Source organism: Onychostruthus taczanowskii, unplaced genomic scaffold, assembly GCF_017590055.1.
Source record: "Onychostruthus taczanowskii isolate IOZ18803 unplaced genomic scaffold, ASM1759005v1 scaffold3, whole genome shotgun sequence".
NCBI lineage: Eukaryota > Metazoa > Chordata > Aves > Passeriformes > Passeridae > Onychostruthus > Onychostruthus taczanowskii.
In genome coordinates this window covers 8798672-8819234 of record NW_024500349.1, presented here as the reverse complement: position 1 = coordinate 8819234, position 20563 = coordinate 8798672, and the positions used below count along the sequence as shown (strand labels likewise).

The 20563-nt window shown below is 42.4% G+C and overlaps 1 protein-coding gene across 15 annotated transcripts in view; it reads right to left on the bottom strand.

The window, feature by feature from the left end:
• KIAA1217 (KIAA1217 ortholog) overlaps positions 1–20563 on the bottom strand; it is a 177640-nt gene that overhangs the window by 4617 nt on the left and 152460 nt on the right. For 8 of the 15 annotated variants that reach the window (XM_041408952.1, XM_041408954.1, XM_041408956.1 and 5 more), the window contains 8 exons: positions 15402–15532; positions 15015–15162; positions 12891–13383; positions 11921–12101; positions 7311–7465; positions 6469–6615; positions 3060–3179; positions 107–184 (listed from right to left, as the gene is read on the bottom strand). In XM_041408952.1, the coding sequence (XP_041264886.1) occupies positions 107–184; positions 3060–3179; positions 6469–6615; positions 7311–7465; positions 11921–12101; positions 12891–13383; positions 15015–15162; positions 15402–15532 (1453 nt within the window). The remainder of the gene's footprint in view (positions 1–106; positions 185–3059; positions 3180–6468; positions 6616–7310; positions 7466–11920; positions 12102–12890; positions 13384–15014; positions 15163–15401; positions 15533–20563) is intronic. The other 7 variants (XM_041408966.1, XM_041408953.1, XM_041408967.1 and 4 more) reach the window with 4 other exon arrangements.

The window sequence follows — 20563 nt, the reverse complement described above, 5'->3', positions numbered from 1 at the left end:
AAGGGGGAAAGTTGGATTACTTAGTTATTCAGGGCTTTTATCTTTACAGGACTTTCATTTTCCCCCAAGATTAATCTCAGGGGAAGCGCAGACCTCGTGAACTCACCACTCCAATTACTGCTGCAGAGACATGTCTCAAGCTGTCATCTGATTCCTGTCTTTCTTCAGGGCAAAATTCCAAATTCTGGCAGAACAGTGCATGACGTTACTGCTTTGTGCTATGCATTAGGTCAGGATGGGATGTTACCTTGTTTTAACAAGGCCTCCATAATATGCATAAGCACATTAATTACCGTATTTCCAACACAGTGCTCCATGACCTGTTCACCTTCCTGCTAAACCCCCCAGCCCCACCATGATTTTTTAAGATTGAAGCTGAAAGTCTCACAGTATCTGCTCACATTCTGCTGGGACATGTCAAAGGGAGGCTGGCATGGAAGGGCTGACAGTGAGTCTGGCTTGCCTTGAAAGGAAGTTTTATACCAGTAAAAGCTGATTTTCAAGTTACATTTTGCTCCTTCTAATGTTGGTCACACCTGAGCTGCTCCATCACAATTAGTATCATTACAGTCTGAGCACTTCTAAATCCTTGCTGCAGCTTAGAAGCATTCCATTAGAATTACCAGTGACACCCTGTGGTGTCTGTGGGAGTGCAGAATGAAACCTTGAGCTACATTCACTTACAGCAGAAATGCCAAACACCAAACAGAGAGGTCATCCACTGGCTCAAAAGAAGTATGTTTATTCCCAGCAAAGAAACTTCAGGGGGACTTTATTTGCAAGTGAGGATCCCTGGAAATGCTGTTTCCTAACACCAGGCTTTTCTCTGGGGTTGATTTAAGTGCTAGTGACAACTTAGGAGAAACACCAATCATCAGGATGAAGAACTGACCTGAAGAGACACCAGGGCGATGAATAAGAGAGAAATCTAGAGTCAAAAGACAGCTCACCAAGATGGAAAGTAATTTGGCCTCAAGTGCCTGAAGGCAGTGAACCAAAAGCAATAACACTGACATTGCTTGCTTGAGACTAGGAGCTGACTGCTAACACACCAGGACAGATTGTATTTATGTGAGCGTCAAGACATGCAGAACGGTCAGGAGCATTGCTGTCCCACCTGAGATGGATGAGTGATGGTGCAGAAATCCCCAGGTTGGCTGTGCATGCACACCCCATGCATACAGAAGTTCACCAGGTCTAGTTTCTACACCTTATGTGACATTGTCTTATGTAGTGTTGGAGGATTTTACAGGAAAACTTTACTCACAATCAAAACACAGAAGCAACAAAGTCACTCATACACCAGAGTCACACTTCCACAAAGGCTTGTTCAGCAGCAACAAGGATGAGCAGCTGCTTCCTCATATTTCTAGATGAGGAAGAGCTCTCATACAAACCAGCACAGCAGCAAGGCCTCGGTGGGCAGGCTGACAGTTGTGCTGAGAGGCCCTTTGGGAACCAAACTCCAGGGCTTGTGTCCCCTCAGGCCCTGGCCTGCTCAGTGCTCAGCACCTCCCAGTCCCACAGCATGTCAGACCCCCCAAAATTAGGCCAAGTCACTTAAAGGCACTTGTTGCCTCTGGATATGCTGACTGTATATCTTTTTTTAGCATGGTCCACTTCTAGTTCCAAGCACTAGTGAAACACCTCACAGTGTCCTTGTACAATGTGTCTTATTTTAGGAACTTCTGCTTTTCTACTAAAAAAATAAAACCACAACAAAACTCATTTCCTCAATGATTTTATCGTGACCATAATGTTCCATATTTAAAGCCAATAAACACTCTGTCACGTCAGATTACAAAAACAGATCTCATTAGCCTTAATTTCCTGGATTCTGTGTTATTCAAATAAATATCAGTTTATGACAATTACTTGGCAGCACGTTTCAAAGAAATGTTTGTGCTACAGGATATGCAGTGTCCTGAGTGAAGACCCAGGATCATGTAAAAATATGATCTTCTCATTCTGACAACAACACTAATGAGGATGAATTCACACTTTTTTTTTTTTTTTTTCCTCTGTAGCACTGTCATACAAACAGAACAGTTTGTCCTTTTTCCCTCATACCCACGGACCTGTACCCTTGCCCAGCCAGCTGTTTGCAGCTTTAGACCAGAACTGCTGTCTGGGCAGCTCCAACACAAGTCCTTAAGTGCAAATGCCCTGACCTGGTAGCATTTGCATACACAAAATGCAGAAGAGGTTGAGATGAGAAGGTTGAAATGCTGTGCTGAAGAGCTGTGTTTTCTTCCCCACCTTCACTGCAAACTGGCATTTGGCTGACAAGTTGTCATGCCTGCACAGACCCCCTAACCCCAGCAGTGATGCAACTCATTATTATTATTATTATTATACATAAGAGAGAGGTCTGCAAGGGCAAAGTACTTGTCCTTTTCTTGTCCTGCACACTGGCTGCATTCTAAGTCAAATCAACTCAGTTGGCACCTCCAGTCCATGCACAGCTGTGAAATTTACCCTTGACCTGCCTACAGCCCCACACACACGGCACCTCTTCTCAGTCCCATGACTGAATTTTGGGCATTGCCCTTCAGCATAAGGACAAATTCCTGCCATCCACTTTGACTCTCTGTCATCCAGTACACTGAATGGGATTTCTGAATAAACAACTATTTCTGGAACCAAGAAATGAAACAAAATAAAGCACACATTCTCAAACTGGCTCTAGAGACTGAGAGGAACCATTAACTCCCCTCAAGCTTAGGAGAGATGCTTCACCATCCATCACCAGAACAGCTGGGGAAGGATGTTCTAAGTAGTATGAGCATCTCTGACAGAAACAGATGGACCCTGTTTTGTTTGCACAGAATGAAAAGGCTTCATGCAACCGTTGTACTATTGCTGATGAGACACATAATACAGTTTAATACAGAGCTCTGTATGAGCATTTCTGAGCCATACGGAGATAAAAGGAAGGAAACTGCTGGGCAGTGGTGGGTGGGGGTTAAAGAGAACAGGACACAGGATATAAGATTAGTTTTGAAGGAAAGAAGGTTATGCCAAGACCGGGTGGCATGTCTACAATTGCCACTTGTTACCTTCTTTTCCTTGTGATGCATTAAAGTCCCAGGCCTTATGTCTTTAACATGTGTATCATTTCTGGACTGTTCAGCATGACTGTTTGAGTTTACATCCATAAAAGAGCACTTCTGGAAAGCCTAGGAAATAAATACTACAGGTTATCAGGAGACCAAGAACTTTTCATAGAAATATCTGGAGATGACCATCTACAAAGAGAACACTTGTTTTCAACAGTCACAGCTCAACAATGTTTTCTACAAGCTGATGAGATAGAGATTTCAGACTATCAGATTCAGAGAACCAGGGCATCCCTTCCAGCCTCTCAAGACTCTAACATATGCTGACCTCAGTGCTCCCTGTAAGGAGGACAAGCTTGATTTCTGATTTGCAGGCAACGGAGACCCACCAAGGTGCTACAGACTATCGTAGGAAGCCCATGACAAACTTGGGGCCTGTGACAGCACCTATTTCCTTGTGGCTGATAATGCAAGAGTTACATAATGCCACTTCTCCCACACAAACTGTTATTAAAACTTTAAACATGGAGATGTTTGTTACAGTCTTCAATAATGAGCCATAAATTGACTGTCCCAACCTGTGGGTTTGTGGGCACTGGCCTCCCACCATGTATCCTCCAGAGCATGGCCCAGACTTTTCAGCCATTTATTTTGCTATCCTCCTTTCATTTCCCTTGAGTTTCTCTATCCAGCTGGCTCCCAGATCTGGAAGAGCAAAACTAACACTGCCACCATCACTGTGCAGTGCAGGCAGCAAATGTGCCTCACCAGAATTTCTGTAGCCTCTACTGGCACATGGCCTGCCTCCAGTGAGCTGTGCAGGGAGGACACAGCAAAGAGGGGGGAGTGCTCACAGGAGTCAGGGACACCATGACATGCAGTAAGATTCTATTGTTATACCATGTATTAGGGAAATTATTTGGTTCCTGGCAATTCATGAAATTAATAGCCCTGATTACAGATCAGAATCAGGCCTGTTCTTTAAATACTTAACACTTAATACATATTCTTTGTATGTATTGCATGTTTATGCACAATCAGAAAGGTAAGGATAACAGAAAAAATCCAGTGCAAAAAAATCAGGATGTAGACTTTCTTCTGGTTTTCCATTACATGCTATTTGCATATGTTAATAGACCAGAGCACCTAAGATGACATGAAATGAATAGAAAAAATAGAGCTCCTCACAATAGAGGATATGGACTTTTCCCCAACTCACCCATTTGTGAGACCAGTGATGTGGTTTTGAGTAAAGCATCCTCAAAGTCCTTCAGACATTAAGTGTCAAAAAAGCTATTTCCCTTTGGTATTTTTATCACCTTTGCTCTGAAATATCTATAACAGTCTCCAAATAGTTTGTGCTACAGCCACTGATGATTATGATGCCTTTTCCTGCTACATTAAAAATCTTCACATAGCACTCAAATTTCTTCTGAACCTTCATATTCTTAACAGGCTTTTCAGATGGGAGACACATGGATACTTAGTCATGGATGCAGCAGCACAGTGTGGATCTCACTGATCTTGTACACAGGCATAAAAACACGCCACGTTCTCACATCTACTCCTGAAGCAGACACAATTTTGTGGCATCAGGGAGCTCCTGTCAACTTTTTACTGTAAGTCCTGCTTGTTTCCAATGCATGCAGTTGTGGCCTGGCCAATATGTTGTTGCTCTTCATGTGGACTTTTTATTCAGCAAAGAACTATGACCATTAAGTGATCGCTATCATGTCTCCGCTGTCATACTTCACTGATCTGAATTAAGATGATTTACACAGTAAGGATTTTAAATGTATTCCCAGGTTTTTGATGAAAATACAGAGAGATACTGGGCCTGTTGCTGTTTCCTATGAGACCTGTCATAGCAGCAACACCTGCATCAAGGTCAGTGATTTTAAAAGCAGATGGTCTCAATTATGCTGCAAGAGGGGTTTTTGGTATACTCTGAGGTGCCAGATTTCCATAAGAATGTTGTGTGATGTTTGATCAAATGCCTTACCAAAATGTTTATAGGTATACAATCCAGTTTAAGCAGTCAAACCTGTTACTTGATCAAGAGTGTTGCTTCTTTTGACAGCTCTCTGTTCCATTACATTGTGCTCACTGGCACAACTGTTTATGTCTGTCCATTAGTTCTTCGATGATTGAATTCCGTATCTCATTTTCCATCTTTTTGCCTATGACTGACATCAAACTAATGAGCATGTAGCCCTCAGATCAGGCAATTTGCCCCTTCTATAACATGGTATTCTGTTAAGCTTCTAAAATATACCTGGTATTTGGTATTGGTTTGACATGAGTATTGCTAGCCCACAAAGTTAGCATTTAAACACCCACTCCCTGTTGAATGCCATTCCCATGCCTATTTCTCCTCCTCAGCTTCCCTCAGCCCCCCTTTCCATACCTTAACCTCCACTTCAGTGTCCCCAGTTGCAAGGCAGAGGTTGTTTTCCAAGAGACAGAGATGCTGTGACAGTTTCTGTGTCCCCAGCTCTGCTGCCTCGCTGGTCATCAGCACACGGGGGGGATAAGGGTGAACTGCTCTCACTCCTGCAAACCAGCACTGGTGGGTGAGAGCTGAGGAAAGGAGCAGGGTGCACCCCTCAGATCTAACAGTTACAGCCCAGTGCTCACATCTCCTGTGCTCTGAATGCTCCCTGGGCAGCACCAAGCCCACTTGTTGGCAGGTGGACAGCAGGGATCATGTCACGTTGCGACAGTGCTCTAAAATACCAGAAGTTATAGCTAGTTAGGCTGATCCACATCTCCCTTCCTCATGTGGGCATGGAAGAGGGCAGAGGATGCCCCTGGGAAGCTGGAGCTCACTGATGGTAGCTGGAATAGTTGGCATTTACTGCAGCATTTTCATCACTGAACTGTCCTATGTGATGTCAAGTGAAGGACCAGCAAGAGAGGACTCCTCTATGCCACTGGCAGAGTGATGTACCAGTTACACCCCAGGGAATGGGCAATGTCTCAGTGTTCAACCATTCTGGGAAACTCTGGACCATAGCACAGCCCACCAGGAACAGACCCAGTTGTTCTCTGTTCCCACCAAAGACAGCACACATGACAGAGGCTCTCAGCACCTTGCCAGTCTGGTACTAGTGAGAAACACTAGGCCAGGGACAACCACACTGAATGCACAAAAATGTTTTACTTGTCCCACTTCCATGTGCAGGCTTCTCCAGTGGCAGCTACTGCATTCTTGACCACTGTCTCAGCTCCAGACATCTTGAACAAAATTTGGTAGTACTTCCAAAAAGTGTACCACTCAGTGCAACAAAGTGGTACTGGGTGAGGCTAGCAGACCTACTTTCCTTCATGTTCTGAACTAGAAATTGCACAGAGGCCCTAGAAGTGATATTGGGCACAGGTGTCCTCATGTGCAACCCAAAAGGCATACCTGTAATTCTGCCATTATTTTATCTCCTTCCTCTTCCTCTTCATCTTTTGCAGCTGGTGCTACAGCATGCCCGGTGCTCCGAGACAATGCCTGGTCCTCTTTAGGGGCTTTGGATTGTGCTGTTTGCCCAGCATCTTCACTGCATTCCTACAAGGGGATGAGAAAGCACAGATAACACAGCTGAACCCTCCTGATGCAAAGTAAACACCCAAAAATTCAACACTACTGCAACTCTTCTTCTGCAAGGTCCCTCTTCCTGCTACTTCACCCGTTCAAAAGCAACCAATATTGCTGACGTGATTGTATGTTCACAGATTAAAAAGCTTCCTAAATTGGACTTCCTACCACTTCCTTCCCTGGAACAGATGGGGAACAACAAGCCCAAATAAACTAATTTGCAACATTTCTGTAAAAACACTCTCAAATCTGACCTGATCTTCTGTTTCAGGCATGCTTTTTTTTTTTACAAGCCCAAATAAACTAATTTGCAACATTTCTGTAAAAACACTCTCAAATCTGACCTGATCTTCCCCATCTGTTTCAGGCATGCTTCTTTTTTTATTTATTTTTAATCTTCTTACCACACTAAATGAAAGCAGCCTGTGACTTGCCTGCTGCATTGCTAGGAGATAAGAGCAGCAAGACTCCTGTAAACAGAACTGATCACATCTTACTTGCTCATTTGGCCTAAAAGAAGTGCATCCTGGTGAGCAGTTTCAGTAGCTCTCCAGGACACCGCTCTGCCTCAAGTTATTTTGTGGTTTATAGGCCCAAGCCTGTGTCTTGTCTCTTTGCCAACCTCTCATCAGGAGTTTGGCTGCCTGGAGTATGAATCACCGAACCTTGAGAGCAGCAGCCTCCTTCCTGGCTGTGTAGATGACATCTCCTGATCTCGTTGTGGTCAGTCCTGACCCTGGCAGGTAACTGCGCCGTGGAGGTGGGGGAGGTGGAGACTTGGTCAGCTTCTCATTATCCTGCTCTCCATCAGGAGCTTCTTCTGCAGGTAAACAGAGCAGCACAAAGTCAGCATAGGTGAAGGAGAGGAAAACAGTATCTGCATACCTGCCTCAACTGGAAAGGAAAAAAATGTCTTAAAAAGTCCTGTTGCTGAATATATGAACAGAAACACATTTGGTATTCAAGTGTAACTGCCCTGAATGAAAGTAAACAGTGCTGTACTTGCACAGAGAAACTGGATCACTTCCTCCAGAGATTTTCAGCAGAACTCCTGTCCTCTAGGCCACTGTATCTGGGTATAGCCATTGGTACAAGTGGGATAGCACAGCACACGTGTGAAGGAGCAGGTTCTGGGTGCCTGCTTACAGACAGGGCCCCTCAGCCTCCTCTGAGAGCAAGGCCACTGACATGGATACAATGAGACACCAGCCTGGAGGCTTCTCATTGTTCTCAGCAATTCTGAAGCAATCAGCAGCACACTTTCTGCTCTGCCTGGGAGGTGTTTCTGGCAAGGTGCAAGGAGCTGAAGAGTTCTGTCCATCTCACAGCTGGACATAACTAGCTAAGTTCACACAAAGGCTGAGTGAAAATGCAAGCAGTACTCTAGAGATGCCACCCTTGCATTTCAGTGAGTCCTCTCATCTCTGAGCAGGGCAGGGGATCACCAGAGGCAACTGCACTTGCCCCTCTTCTTAGGGAGCATTTATTTTCTCTTAACTTGCTGTAATTCTAGGAATGTACAGTTTTGCCTTTGAATTATCATAGAATACATATTTTTCTAAGCCAAGAAGATTCAAATACCAAATGCAAAGGCCAAGCAGAGCCAGCCCTTGCTTTCTGAGGAGACTCTTCCTAGAGAAGACCAGTTCCAAACTGGCACTGCCCCTGAGGATGCTGCCCCAGCAGCTGCCACTTCCTCCTCCCCACTGTCCCTGGACAGCATTATTTCCAGCAGCAGCATTACCCAGCTCATGACCTGTCCCTGTGTGTTTCTGCTGACAGGCTAAGCATCATAAATATGGCAACAGCCACTGTTTTCACACTGCTGTTTACAGTGTTTATTTCCAAGAGCAAAAGAACAACCTTTCTGCAGCTACTCAGTGTTACATAAACAGCTGGAATAAATATAATCCAGAAAGATAAAACATCCTGCTTTTGGGATTACCCAGCTGTTTAGGGCTAAGTGTTCCCTCTGGGGAAATTATTGCATAACTGCCCACTCCTGGGCCTCTGCAGGCTCCTCCAACACTCCAGGCTAGCCCTTGTCTGACCTGGTCTCATCTTTGTTTCCTTCTTAGCACAACGTTCTTTGAAGCTGCTTAAGCTTAAAGAAATGTTCAGTTGTATTATCTCCCTCCCTGGTTATCTGGCACTCACTTGCCAGACTGCAAGAAGAGTGAATTTCCAGATGCACTTTACATTAGACCACTTCTTTGGTCAACACACACCACTCAGTTTTTAATTACATCAGATGTACTTCTGCTGTAAAATCAGAGTAATTCTCCAAGATGGTGTTTAGCAGATGTTGATGTAGGGCTTTTGCAAATCCCTATTCCTTTTAATGGGCACAACCCATTGGCCTCAAACTGGTAGTGACTCTGATTGCAAGAATTCCAAGTTTTTCTCACACTTAATGAGAGCAGGGTTGGATGAGAGACACAGAAGGCACAAAAAACCCATGATTCTTACCATCTCTGAGACACTCATCCATCTCCATCCTCAAAATGGGAGATAAAAACACAGGCAAGAAATACTGCCACTGAGTGTGGCAGGTGCACTGGTTATTGAAGGCTAATCCCTCTCACATCCCTTAGCTGGAGTCATTAAGGAAAGGCTGTGAGGCTGTGAAGGGGTTTGCTCATGGTCAGTGCAGTGATGCCAGGCTGCACATAAAACTTCAAAGATGGATTTCTATTTTATTTACTGAATGATTATATTTCCTCAATATAAATGGGAAGGAAAAAAAAAATTAGAGGAAAAAACATTGCAGGGAAGATCTTATTCTGTTGGGTTTTTTGTTGGTTTTTTTTTTTTTTTTCCCTGTCAAATTTAAAGAGGGAGGAGTAAATGAACAAATTTAACTCACTAAGCCTGAGACTGCCCATGAACAAAACCTACACATTATGGAACCTTCTTTCGTGCCAAAGGGTGCAGCACTTCTGTGAACAAAATGGGAGTTGTTTCTCACCAGCTGTTTCACTAAACTGCAGAATTTTTCAACAGGTACAGATAGATGGGAACTAATTGCTCTCACCATACAGACTTCCAGTTGTACCAAAATAAATTCAAAAGGTTTCGAAATAATAATGCCTGCCTTGAGGCAGTGTCTGCAGTCAGATAAACTCTCTTTAATGGAAGCTACTGATCACTCATCACTTGCAAAAATCAGCATTCTCACATATGAAGGCACAAAGAGAGATGAAGGAGACCAATTTCTAGTGTGCATGCTAGGAAAAAAAATCACATTTTTCACGGAAGAGTCTTGCTACAAAGATGAGTTAGAGTCAAGACATTAAAGAAATATTTACAGAGTCATGTGGAAAACTGTGTAAAGTGTGTAATTTTATTTTGCTTTCTGCTTTGCAGAGACAAAAGAAGAGTTTCTTCACTGGGAGAGGTTCTGTGTGGAGAATGGATGAGACACAATCTGGGAACATGATCTTTCTGGGTTCTGCAGTTGAGCCAACAGAGGGCTCTGCTCATTTATGGCCAAAATTTTTTATGTATTGTATTGGTAGACAGGTGGTCTGTCTTTTCTTATGCTGCTCAGTTTTCACATCTATAGCACAGTGGTACTGAACTTTTCATCCTCAGTCACAGAAGAGCTGAGTGGTATGTGAGATATTTAATCAGATATTAAGGAACAGTTTTGCTGTTCCTGTATTTATGTTACTATTGTAGGTTTCATTATGCACAACAGAAGGCAAATGTCTCAATCTCATCAAATCTTGTCAATGTCTTCAATCTGCTGGCTGCACACTGTGCAAAACTGTATTCTAGAAGTGGATTAGTTAACTATGCAACTTAAAAACTTCTCAGTTACTGTGCTCTGCACTTTTTAAGATGTCACAGCTCACTGCACCCATATGGTACTTATTTTCACTGACTTCTTCTATTTATGCCACACATTATACAAGCTAATTGTGTTGATAGCCAGTAATCTCACTGAAGGGTGGCAGAATTCTAAAATTATTTTATGAGGTTCAACAGAATTTATTTTAAACATGTATGTTGCAAAACATCCAAGAAGCCAAAACTTGGCAGCGTCAAACGTACACTCAGAACAAATGCTGGATCTGAAAACATTCCTCCCAAATTCTATATTAATTTGTCTACACAACCCCTAGGGCATTGTTTTTCAGCTTTTTACCATGTTGGCATGCCAACACCTTGAGTGCAGCATGCAGCTCTGACCTCCACAGCTCCAGAAGGACAAAGTGGGGTTAAACAAGGGCAACTGAATCCAGCCTCTGAAGGGAGCAGCTGGCCTGGATGGAGGGACCAGAAAGACTGGAAGTTCACAGTTTGAAGTCTGTGGGTCTGACTCCAGGAGAGCTCCAGGATATGATAAAGGTTTATCCACTGCCTTCATGATTTTATGAATGAAATTAAGAGCTGCTGTTTACCAAATTGGAGGATATTAGAGCTATGGGGAACTCAATGAAGCTGGTATGATATCAGTTTAAAAGAGATCAAGGAAAGTTCCTTCACAAGATGGGAGCTCGCTGCCACAGCAAGAGAATGCAAATTGTATAAGCAAGTATAGAGGAATTGCTGGATAAAAGTTCCATAATGCATATGAAAAGGAGGAGATTTGGATATTCCCTTCAAAATCCTGTGAGGGTGCTGGAATACTACTAGCAGACTGCAGAAGGCAGCTGGGTTCTGTGCTCCCCATACACAGCATCTCCAATTGCCTCTCAGAGACTGAGCTGGATGAACTTGCAGATGTAGCTGGGCAAGAGTTTTACAGCTGACGTGTGTTTGGCCAATGGGATAAATCCAAGGTTTGGCTGAGACATCGTTTTTGCTCCTTGGATTTTGAATAAATTCAGACATGGATTTGTATATTAAATTTTGAAAGAAATAGGATTGGAAGGACATCTCACCATCTTGCTACAACTAAGTATCTCTACCTATATAATTCTAGATCAGTGCTAGTCTAAACCGTTCTGTCCAGTAATGGGGACCTTGCATCCTCCTCACTGCCTCACGCAGTTTCAGTGCTCCACTTTCCTTATCTTTATGAGTTTTTTTTCCTAATGCCTAACCTGGATCTTCCTGCTTGCAATTGCCAGATTTTACCACTGTTCTACCCACACACAGCAAGTTATTCTTGCTTTTTAAAGCACATTTTTGTATATTGAGAGATTGTTTTGTCCTTCCCCAAGATCACAGCAATCTATAAACTGAAAACATTCTAGAAAGTAGGAAAAATAACCTCTCCTTTCCAGATATGCAATTCTTTAGCCCCATTTACTCTAGCAAACCTTACCTGAGTCTTCTAGCTTTTCTGCTGCATCTCCTTTAGGTAGGGCTGCTGGCTGGGGAGGCATCTCCAGGTTAGGAATAGACTTCATTATATTGGCCTGGGCCTCTTCCAAGAGCTTTTCAAATTCCTTTCCATTATAGTGATCAAGGTTTTGTCTTTTCTCTTCCCACTTCTTTTCAGCTTTCTAGACAAAACCAGTAAAGCATCTATTTATTTTTCTGATTTCCATTGTGATCACTTAAAAATAAATTCCATGTGTAAAAATACAGGTCAGTATGGATAGATTCTTTCAATTCTAGTCAGCATCTGAAGGAAATACATGAACAGTAACTGCACACTGTTCTGACTTGTATTGTGCTAGATTTGACACAAACACATGCCAGACTGGCAGTGGCCACTGCTCACTAAAGGAACAAAGGCAAAATTTAAATCTGGGTCTCTGCCTTAATACATCACACTGGTGATTAAAGTGCCTGTCTGTAATAAGTCACAGCAGTTCACCTCTGGGTTTTCCCACTGGAACTTCACACTCTTTCACTTTTACTTCTCCATAATAAGGGATATGGAGATTTAAAGAGTGAACGAAATCCACGTATGCAAGTGTTACCAAGAATTATATGTTATTGGTTAAAAGTTAGGTATTCTAAAATTTCTAAACCAGAATTTTGATTTTTTTTAGTAAAGATGATTTTAAAGACACAGTTACCTAATTTTGGTTACATGTAATTTTTCTGTTGCATTTAAAATCACAGAATGATTTGGGTTTTAAGGGAGCTTTACAGGACATCTAGTCCAACCCTTCTGCAATGAGCAGGTACAAAATCAGAGGATATCTTCAGAAGTACAGTGTAATGAGGCGTTAAGCACATAAATCCCCAGAGTGCATTTAAGAAGTCCCACCTGCAGCCTCAAGAGTGAGACTGGGAGCTCAGACCCAAAGAGAGGACAGCTGGTTGAGTAGAATACACCGTACCTCAATTGATACAGCTCGATTTCTGGTACTTGCACTGTGAATTTCCTCAATGAAAAGGCTTTGCATGGTGGTGCCATTGACAGAGACCTGTGCTGGTGTGGCTTGCGCGGGCTGGGATCCTGCCGTGGGCTCTGGCGGTGCCGGGGTGGCCGAGGGGTGGCCACTGGTGGGCACAGCTTCGCTGTGAGTGCCTGCAGAGGGAGAGCCCTGGGCGTGGGGGAGCAGGGCTGCCGAGTGCTGGGATGGCTGGATGACAACAGGCGAGCTCTGCGCGTGATGGACGGTCATCGTTGAGAAGGGGATGACTTCTGACTTGACTGACGACACCTGGGACTCGGATGGGACTGCTGTCAGGTTTTGCTGTGCGTGTCCCTGGGTGGGCTTGTGCTCCTCTTGGTTTTTCAGAGTGTCAGCTGCAGTGGACTTCTCCATAGCAGAGTATTGCACGGCTTGGGATGGATCCACACCCCTCAGCAGTCCTTCTGTAACATGTCTGCCCAGCCAAACCGAACACAACAGCACATGGTCAGCACACAGGCCAGTCGTGAGCAATATGCAACAATAAACTCTTGCAAAGAAAAAGCACCAAAGTCAAAACAATCAAAATAGTGGGCTTTTTATTTCCCTGATGCCCTCAGCTGTATGATTTTATAGCTTTCTCTCAGTCAGGAGCTTAGAATTTTGAAGAGGCTAATCTCACTCAGATGGTTTTGCCTTCCAAGGTGTTTACAAACCTTCAGTGATGCACTGGCAGCTTCTCACCAAACAGGAGTTACAGTGGGTTGATTTTAGAGTGAGAATGGAAATCAGTTGATTAAACAATATACAATGTATCTAGCTAAACAAGACGTTCCTGGACTAGAAGCACAGAAAAGTGAAGCTACATATAATGAGAGGCAGCAGTCTGGCACATTGTCAAAACAGAGCTTCAAATGAAGGTTCTACATCACATGATGCTTCAAAAAGCATTCTTTCCTGTCAAGAGTGTGGGGTAGGATGAGCTGAGGACATAAAGAAGCAACTATTTCTGGCAGCTAGCTGTGAAATGTCTGAGCTTCTGAGTGTTGCAAGCCATCAAATGCCATGAGTTTTCCCATTTTTGAAACAGACTTTATGAGGTTTAATATGCAATTTTGCTGCAAAAAAATTGATAAAACTTTGGTATGCATAGCTTATTATTCTATTTTCCTTTGCAAGACAGGAAATAACTGTAATAATTTTTAAGAAAATAAACTAATGTGAAAGGATATAGATGTTTGTCTGCATGGTAGAGTAAGTAATGGCTCTTAGAAAACCAGTTACATAAACCATTTTAGCCATGTGCCAGTACTGCCAAATCCATTGTACATATGCTCCAGGATATATAGAAACACTGGCAACAGTACATTCCTTAGAATAATGGTACTGACAATAGGCTCATGACTTACATTTTCCTGTAATTGAACTAAAATTGAGACCACCACCAATGATAGTTTTGAGCAGGAATTAAATCCAATGCCCACTGAGTTAAATAAATCAGCAATCATTTGCTGTTCAGATATTCTGACAAACATGGATAAACACTGGCACTTAGTGGACATTAAGTTTCATCTAATATTTCAGCTTTCTCTAATGCATCTTCCTTGCAAAGAGTATTCTTTCAGAAGGTGTGGGATACCTTTATCCACTTACACTACTTTCCTATTTTATTCCTTACTGTTACATTTTAGGGAATGAACCTTTCAGTGTCAGAGAACGTTTCCGTTAGCTTAAATTGCTGTACATACCAAAAGTTAATTAGCTCAGGTATGAGACTGTAAGTTCTCTCATCCAGGCACTTCCCAGATCTGGAAGTGCTGGCTTGAGAGGCATCTAGTCTCAATTGTAAGATCTCAGTGACTGAGGCTGTTGGTCAGAGTGGACTCACTGCACAAAGCACAGGAAAGGCTAATTTGATTTCCCTTTAGAGGGCTCTAGGATTAATCTACAAATACTGCAAGCAAGCTGAATTTCTCAGATTTGCCACAGGCAAGGCGGAGACCACAAACCCAAAAGCTATTCCAGCCCAGCTTGAGGAAATTCAGAAAGAAGAAGAAAAGAAGAAAAGAAACGAAAAAAAAAAGAAAAGAAAAGAAAAGGAATCACCTCCTGAGCATGGTAAGGACATCGGTCATGCTGCGCACGCGTTTCAGCAGGCTGTCCAGCTTGTGTGGCTCCTCCTTCAGGAACCTCACCGCTTCTACCTCAATCCGCAGGATTGCTCGCATTTTGTTTTGCAATGTTGGGAACTCTCCTGCAAGGAAAACAATTGTGAGGCTGAAGAGGAAATTATGAAAGCCCTGGGCAGTAAAAGACGATTGGGTGAATGTCAATTACTTGAATTTTTGTCTCTCTCCAGGGGCCATGCAGCAAGCTCCCTAATCCCAGCTTTAAATCTTTTTGGAAGTGAAAGTTAATGCCTCCAGATCAAAGGCAAAACTGTTCTCTGTGGATAAATGAAAATAAACAAAAGTAAAAAGGAAAAGTACATACCTTTCAGGGTAGCAACAGCTTCTCCCACTTGACGCAAAAGAAAGGCTCCATCTTCAACATCTTTCAGTGTAACTGTCTTGCTGGAAGCAGCAGAGTCCTTCTTCAGGTCTTCAACAAATGTCTCCAGCTCACTGGCAAAAGAAACAACATGGACAGAAAATTTAAGCAGGACTTTCATATTGCAAGCAAACATATGTAAATGACTAGAGTGAACTAAACCAGAAACCTCAACTGTGGCACGTTTAGATCTGACACCGTAGGCTAAACAAATGACAGGATACCATGAGGGGAGGTGAGAATGCTGGACACTCACAGCACAGAAACAGGCCAAGTCACTGATTTCTGTGACAGGCTGCAGATGTGCAGAGCATCTTGACCTCAGGGCAGCTGTGCTACAAATGGCAGGTGGGCTGGTGAAACACAGGAACAGCCAGTAGCCCTCTGGGGATACAAGTGCTTGAAGGGGATAGACACTGTGCCACCACATCCAGTACTGGTTTGCACCTAGTGTTTTCTCTTTGTTGATGACATACAGAGGAATGCCCAATAGTTAAGAAACAACTCAAAAAACTGGCACCAAAGGGCTCTTGATACAACCTTATTTATCTGCCAGGTACTGCTAGACAGGACAGAGGATCCTGTTTCTATGAATAGCCAGAGTGAAACGGTAAACATGCATTGTGTGCAGATCTTGCTCAGCACTTGGATTTAAGAGTGAATCACTTTGGATGTTTTTTCCAGCCACTGCCATTCTGTGCTTACTCCAGCTCCATTTGGTGTTTCCTTCTCACCTTTCCCAACATTTTTTTCCAATCTTTCCATACTTCACATAAAATTTTGCAATACTTGAGATGCATAAACTCTGGTTTTGTTTGGGAAGGAGCTACTTCTTTCCATTTGAGCTTGAGACAACATTGCTTTAACTGGAGTTTTCCACAGATACATAAAATTTTCTCAAAAAACCCCCAGCCCTGAGATGCTTTATGAGCAACTACACAAATACCCATGTAAACACCTTAAAAATATCATCTCTTGAATATCTAGAAGAAATTTACTTCTATTAAGATACCAAATTTACTCACAGGAATATTCTAGGGAACAGTTTAAGGATAGATAGAAAAAAAAATGCAATGGAAACTCTGAACTGACAAATCAGCTACTAATTAGAACCTAATCTTGGGCATCATTTTTCACATCCATCAGGGATCAGTTTTGCAATTGCTGTAAGAGAATCAAGGTACAAGGGGATTGCCAGGAAAGGGGTGGGAGAAGCCTGCCCGCTGCACCATCTGCAAGTCTTGCATTTCCACATATTTCCCTTCCACTGGCATGCAAAGCCAGTCATTTCCCAGACCCATCTCAGTGACATGGGGAAGAAAAGTAGGTGACCAGTAATGGGATAAAAATGAAGACAATTCCTTACAGCACTACTGTACATGTAGGTCAGTTTAAATCAGAAGCACAGTCCCACAGTCCCATGGCAACACAACAGTATTTCTCATACACAGAGGAACAGAAACAGCATCAGCATCTGAACATTAAGCATGCACAGCAAAGAGTTCATTTCAATCCAAAACAAAGAACTTTAAAAAGTTATTTTGAATTGAGAATCATAAGTTGTGTCCGAACAGATCACAAACAAGTGGAGGTAAATGATCCTGTTCCCACTTTAAGACCACTTCTCCCAACGACTCTGCCTCCAGAAAGCTGGGGGAGTCCCAGCTCTCCCCAGCACAAACAGACTTGCAGGAAACAATCCATTGGACCACACGATGGCAGCAAGGGAACACTCCTAAGGGTGTTCTTCCAGTGGCAGAGGCTGCTAAAATGCAGGTATCTGCTGTCTCTGTCTGCCTTTGCAATAAAGGGCACAGACACACTCTAGCAGGAGCTGGAGGAAGAATGTGGCCTTCTGTCACTGTCACTAAGGCAAAGGCTCCTGCTCTACAGGAGGGTGCTCTGCAGTCATGCATCCTCCCTAGTCTTCATGCCCTGGTACTGGCACTGAGGCTGGGCAGTGCTGCTTTGGGAATCATGGGGTATCCCTCCTCCCTTTTGTGGATCAGCACTGCAAAAGTAGCTTCTCAAATATTTGCACCTACCAGGCAATAAAACAGATAAAGAAAGATGCTTAAATTTGTTCATGTGTGGAAAGAAGAGAAAGGAAAACACAAAACAATATTACAATGTTTGAAGGACTTTGAGGTGGCTGACAGTGGCCCACTTTCCCCTTTGTTCTTTGAGCAGAAATGGAAAGAGTCATCACAAACCCCTTTGATTCCATATACTGTCAAACAAGACAAGTGATCCTGAAATTACCCAGGGGATACCACATTACACTGCTTCATGTGGCCAACTGCAAGGGAAAAGAAACTTCATCCCTTAGGACCCAAAGACTGAAACAGATTTGGTGGACTCTAGAATTTTTCTTCTTTCACTGGGGAAAACACTTGGCTTTACAGATTGGCCTGAGAAAATTAGCATGACATGCACATTAATGCAGTTTCAGAAGGCTAATACAAACAATTTTTCTGCATCTAGATTCCACACGGGGAAGCCGAGGCAGAAGCCGAGGCAACTCTTGTGCTGAGATCTTTCTTTAGATAAAAAAAAGCCTCAGAGGATCTGCCTCAGACTGCAGTATCAGTAGAACAGGCTACAAAACAACTGACAAAATTAATGGTAACAAATCACCCAGACCAGATGGTATTTGACCAGGAGTTCTATAGCAACTCAAGGCTGAACCAGCTGAACTATTAATGCTAAGCATCTAACTTCTTGATTAAAATTGCTTTGGAACCAGATTAGTGGAAAGTGTCGTAAGTGTCATAAATGATACAACTACACATTTTTAGTGGTATGGGGATATCCTGGGAACTATACTCTGGTGAGACTGACACTTAGACAGGTGTAATGGATAGGTATAAAAATACAGAATAAAAAATCAATGAACAATGGATAAAATTTGCTGTGTTAGGTAGAATTAACATGGTTTGTGTAAAATGAAGGTAAGATTCACAAATCAACAAACAACAGAAGCATGGGGACAAAGTATACCACAAAAGGCTTTCAGCAAGGTGTTTGAGGAAAAGATTTCAAGAATGCAAAGTTGCCATGAGGAAATTCTCATGGATAAAACACTGAAGCAAAGGTAAAGTTGCTATGAGGAAATTATTTCATGGGTAAAGCACTGAAGCAAAGATAAGGGATCAATGAACAGCTAAGTCAATGAATGTACTTTGCTGGTGGGTTCCACAGGGATCACTGCTAGGGTTGGTGCTTTTCAATATACTATGAATAATTTAGAAAAAAGGGTGAATAATAAAACAAAACAAAAAATCGCAAAAGGCCATTATATTATTCAGGGAAATGCAAATGAAAGGTGGTTGCAGAGGACTGCAGATGGACCATCTGGTACTAAATGGCCAGAAAACACCAAAGACTAAATTAACTCCTAATACCTGTAAAGTGTGCTCATGAGAAGAGGAGATATGAAACCAAAATCAACGCCACCTCAAACCAAAAACCTCCCAAAACCCTAAGGTTTTATATACAGTGATGACCTTGGAACTGATGATCATCCATTGTGAGTGAGATGTTGGATATTTAATGCAAAGCTCCTGTGGAACATGAGGACAGGAAGATCACACCATGCAGGAGGTCATGGTGTGCCTGCAGCAGACAAAGCTGTTGCAGGGCTCTCCTGTCCCCCATCCCCATCCACAGATGTGCACCAGAGTCACAAAGGGCAAAGAGAAAGGCAACAGGATGGTGAAATGTAGAGAAAGGCTTCTAAAAGAAGGCTAACTAAGCAGTCTAAGACTTCTCAGGCTGGAAAAGGCATGAGTGGGGGAAAAGGGAGAGGAAAGGGAGTATCTATAACATAATGACTAGCATGGCAAAGGTGAATATTCTGCTGTGCATTATTTAAGAGTCTGGGGGATGACTGACAGATGAACAATTCAAAAACAAACAAAGGAGATTCTTCTGATATACTTTCCCAATTATCTGCTACTAGTAGCACTCCCACATTGCTAAGTGAAGTTTTGTTTTCAAGGAGCATGGTTATTATTATTAAAAAAATCTGATACTTTTCCTAACAAAGTATAAATTGTAAGGTACTATGGATTGTATCCAACTGAACAGATTGAATGTGGCTATCATTTAAATACTGTGCTTATAACTCCCTTTATTAAAGTGCTTAAAATGTACAATATAGAGTGATCACACCTCTAACATGTTTGTTATGACATAAATACTTCATTACTTAATGTATCATAACATCATAATTTGTCTTTGGTAAATCGTAAATCTAGTATCTACAAGTGCTATATATAACATCTCTAGTGTTAAGTCAAAAGACTAGATTGAAGAAAAACCCCTACACATTTAATTCTGAATGTGCATTTCACTGTCACAAGTGTACATAAACACTAGGTTTAACAGGTTCCATTAGATATTCTCTGAACCGTAATCCTGCTACAGCTGTGACATACATGGGCACACTTCTGTAGGCACCATTATGAATTTGTTGAGCAAGCCTTCTGCTTAAGAGAATCCTTGCTTTGTACACCAATATTTCTGTTGTTTACAACAAGAAACTGCCAATATGTTTATTTCCTTATTTCACAGAATCACAGAATGGGTAAGGTTGGAAGGCACTACAGTGGGTCACCTGGCCCAACCTCCCAGCTCAAGCAATAACCTTCAGTTGCAGAAGGGAGGACTTTTTAAGCTAAAAGATCTACCACCTAAGAGTAGTAAATACACTTTTGTAAGTATTGCAGTAATCCTTAGGCTCCAGCGTCTCACATGAAGACAGTCTACTGATTTAGTCTTATGATTTAGGAAAGATCAAGAGGGTGACAGTTGAAATCCTAAAAAATGGCAAATTTTGTGTCCTGTTGCTTTGCATTTGTTTGTATATCTGCAGTGGGAGCAGTTTAGTTGTAAATGCCTAAAAAGAATATTAACCTTTTTCTCAATAATGTCAGTGACATTTGATGTGTAATTTTGTGCTGTATACTCTTACTATGAACAGCCATCAGCTGCTGAAATTATTATTGTTGTCAGATGTGCTTTTCTTTCTCGCAGTGCTCTGATCCTGCAAATGAGCAAATGCATGACAAAGGAATCTCATTGCACACAACTGATTAAAAAGA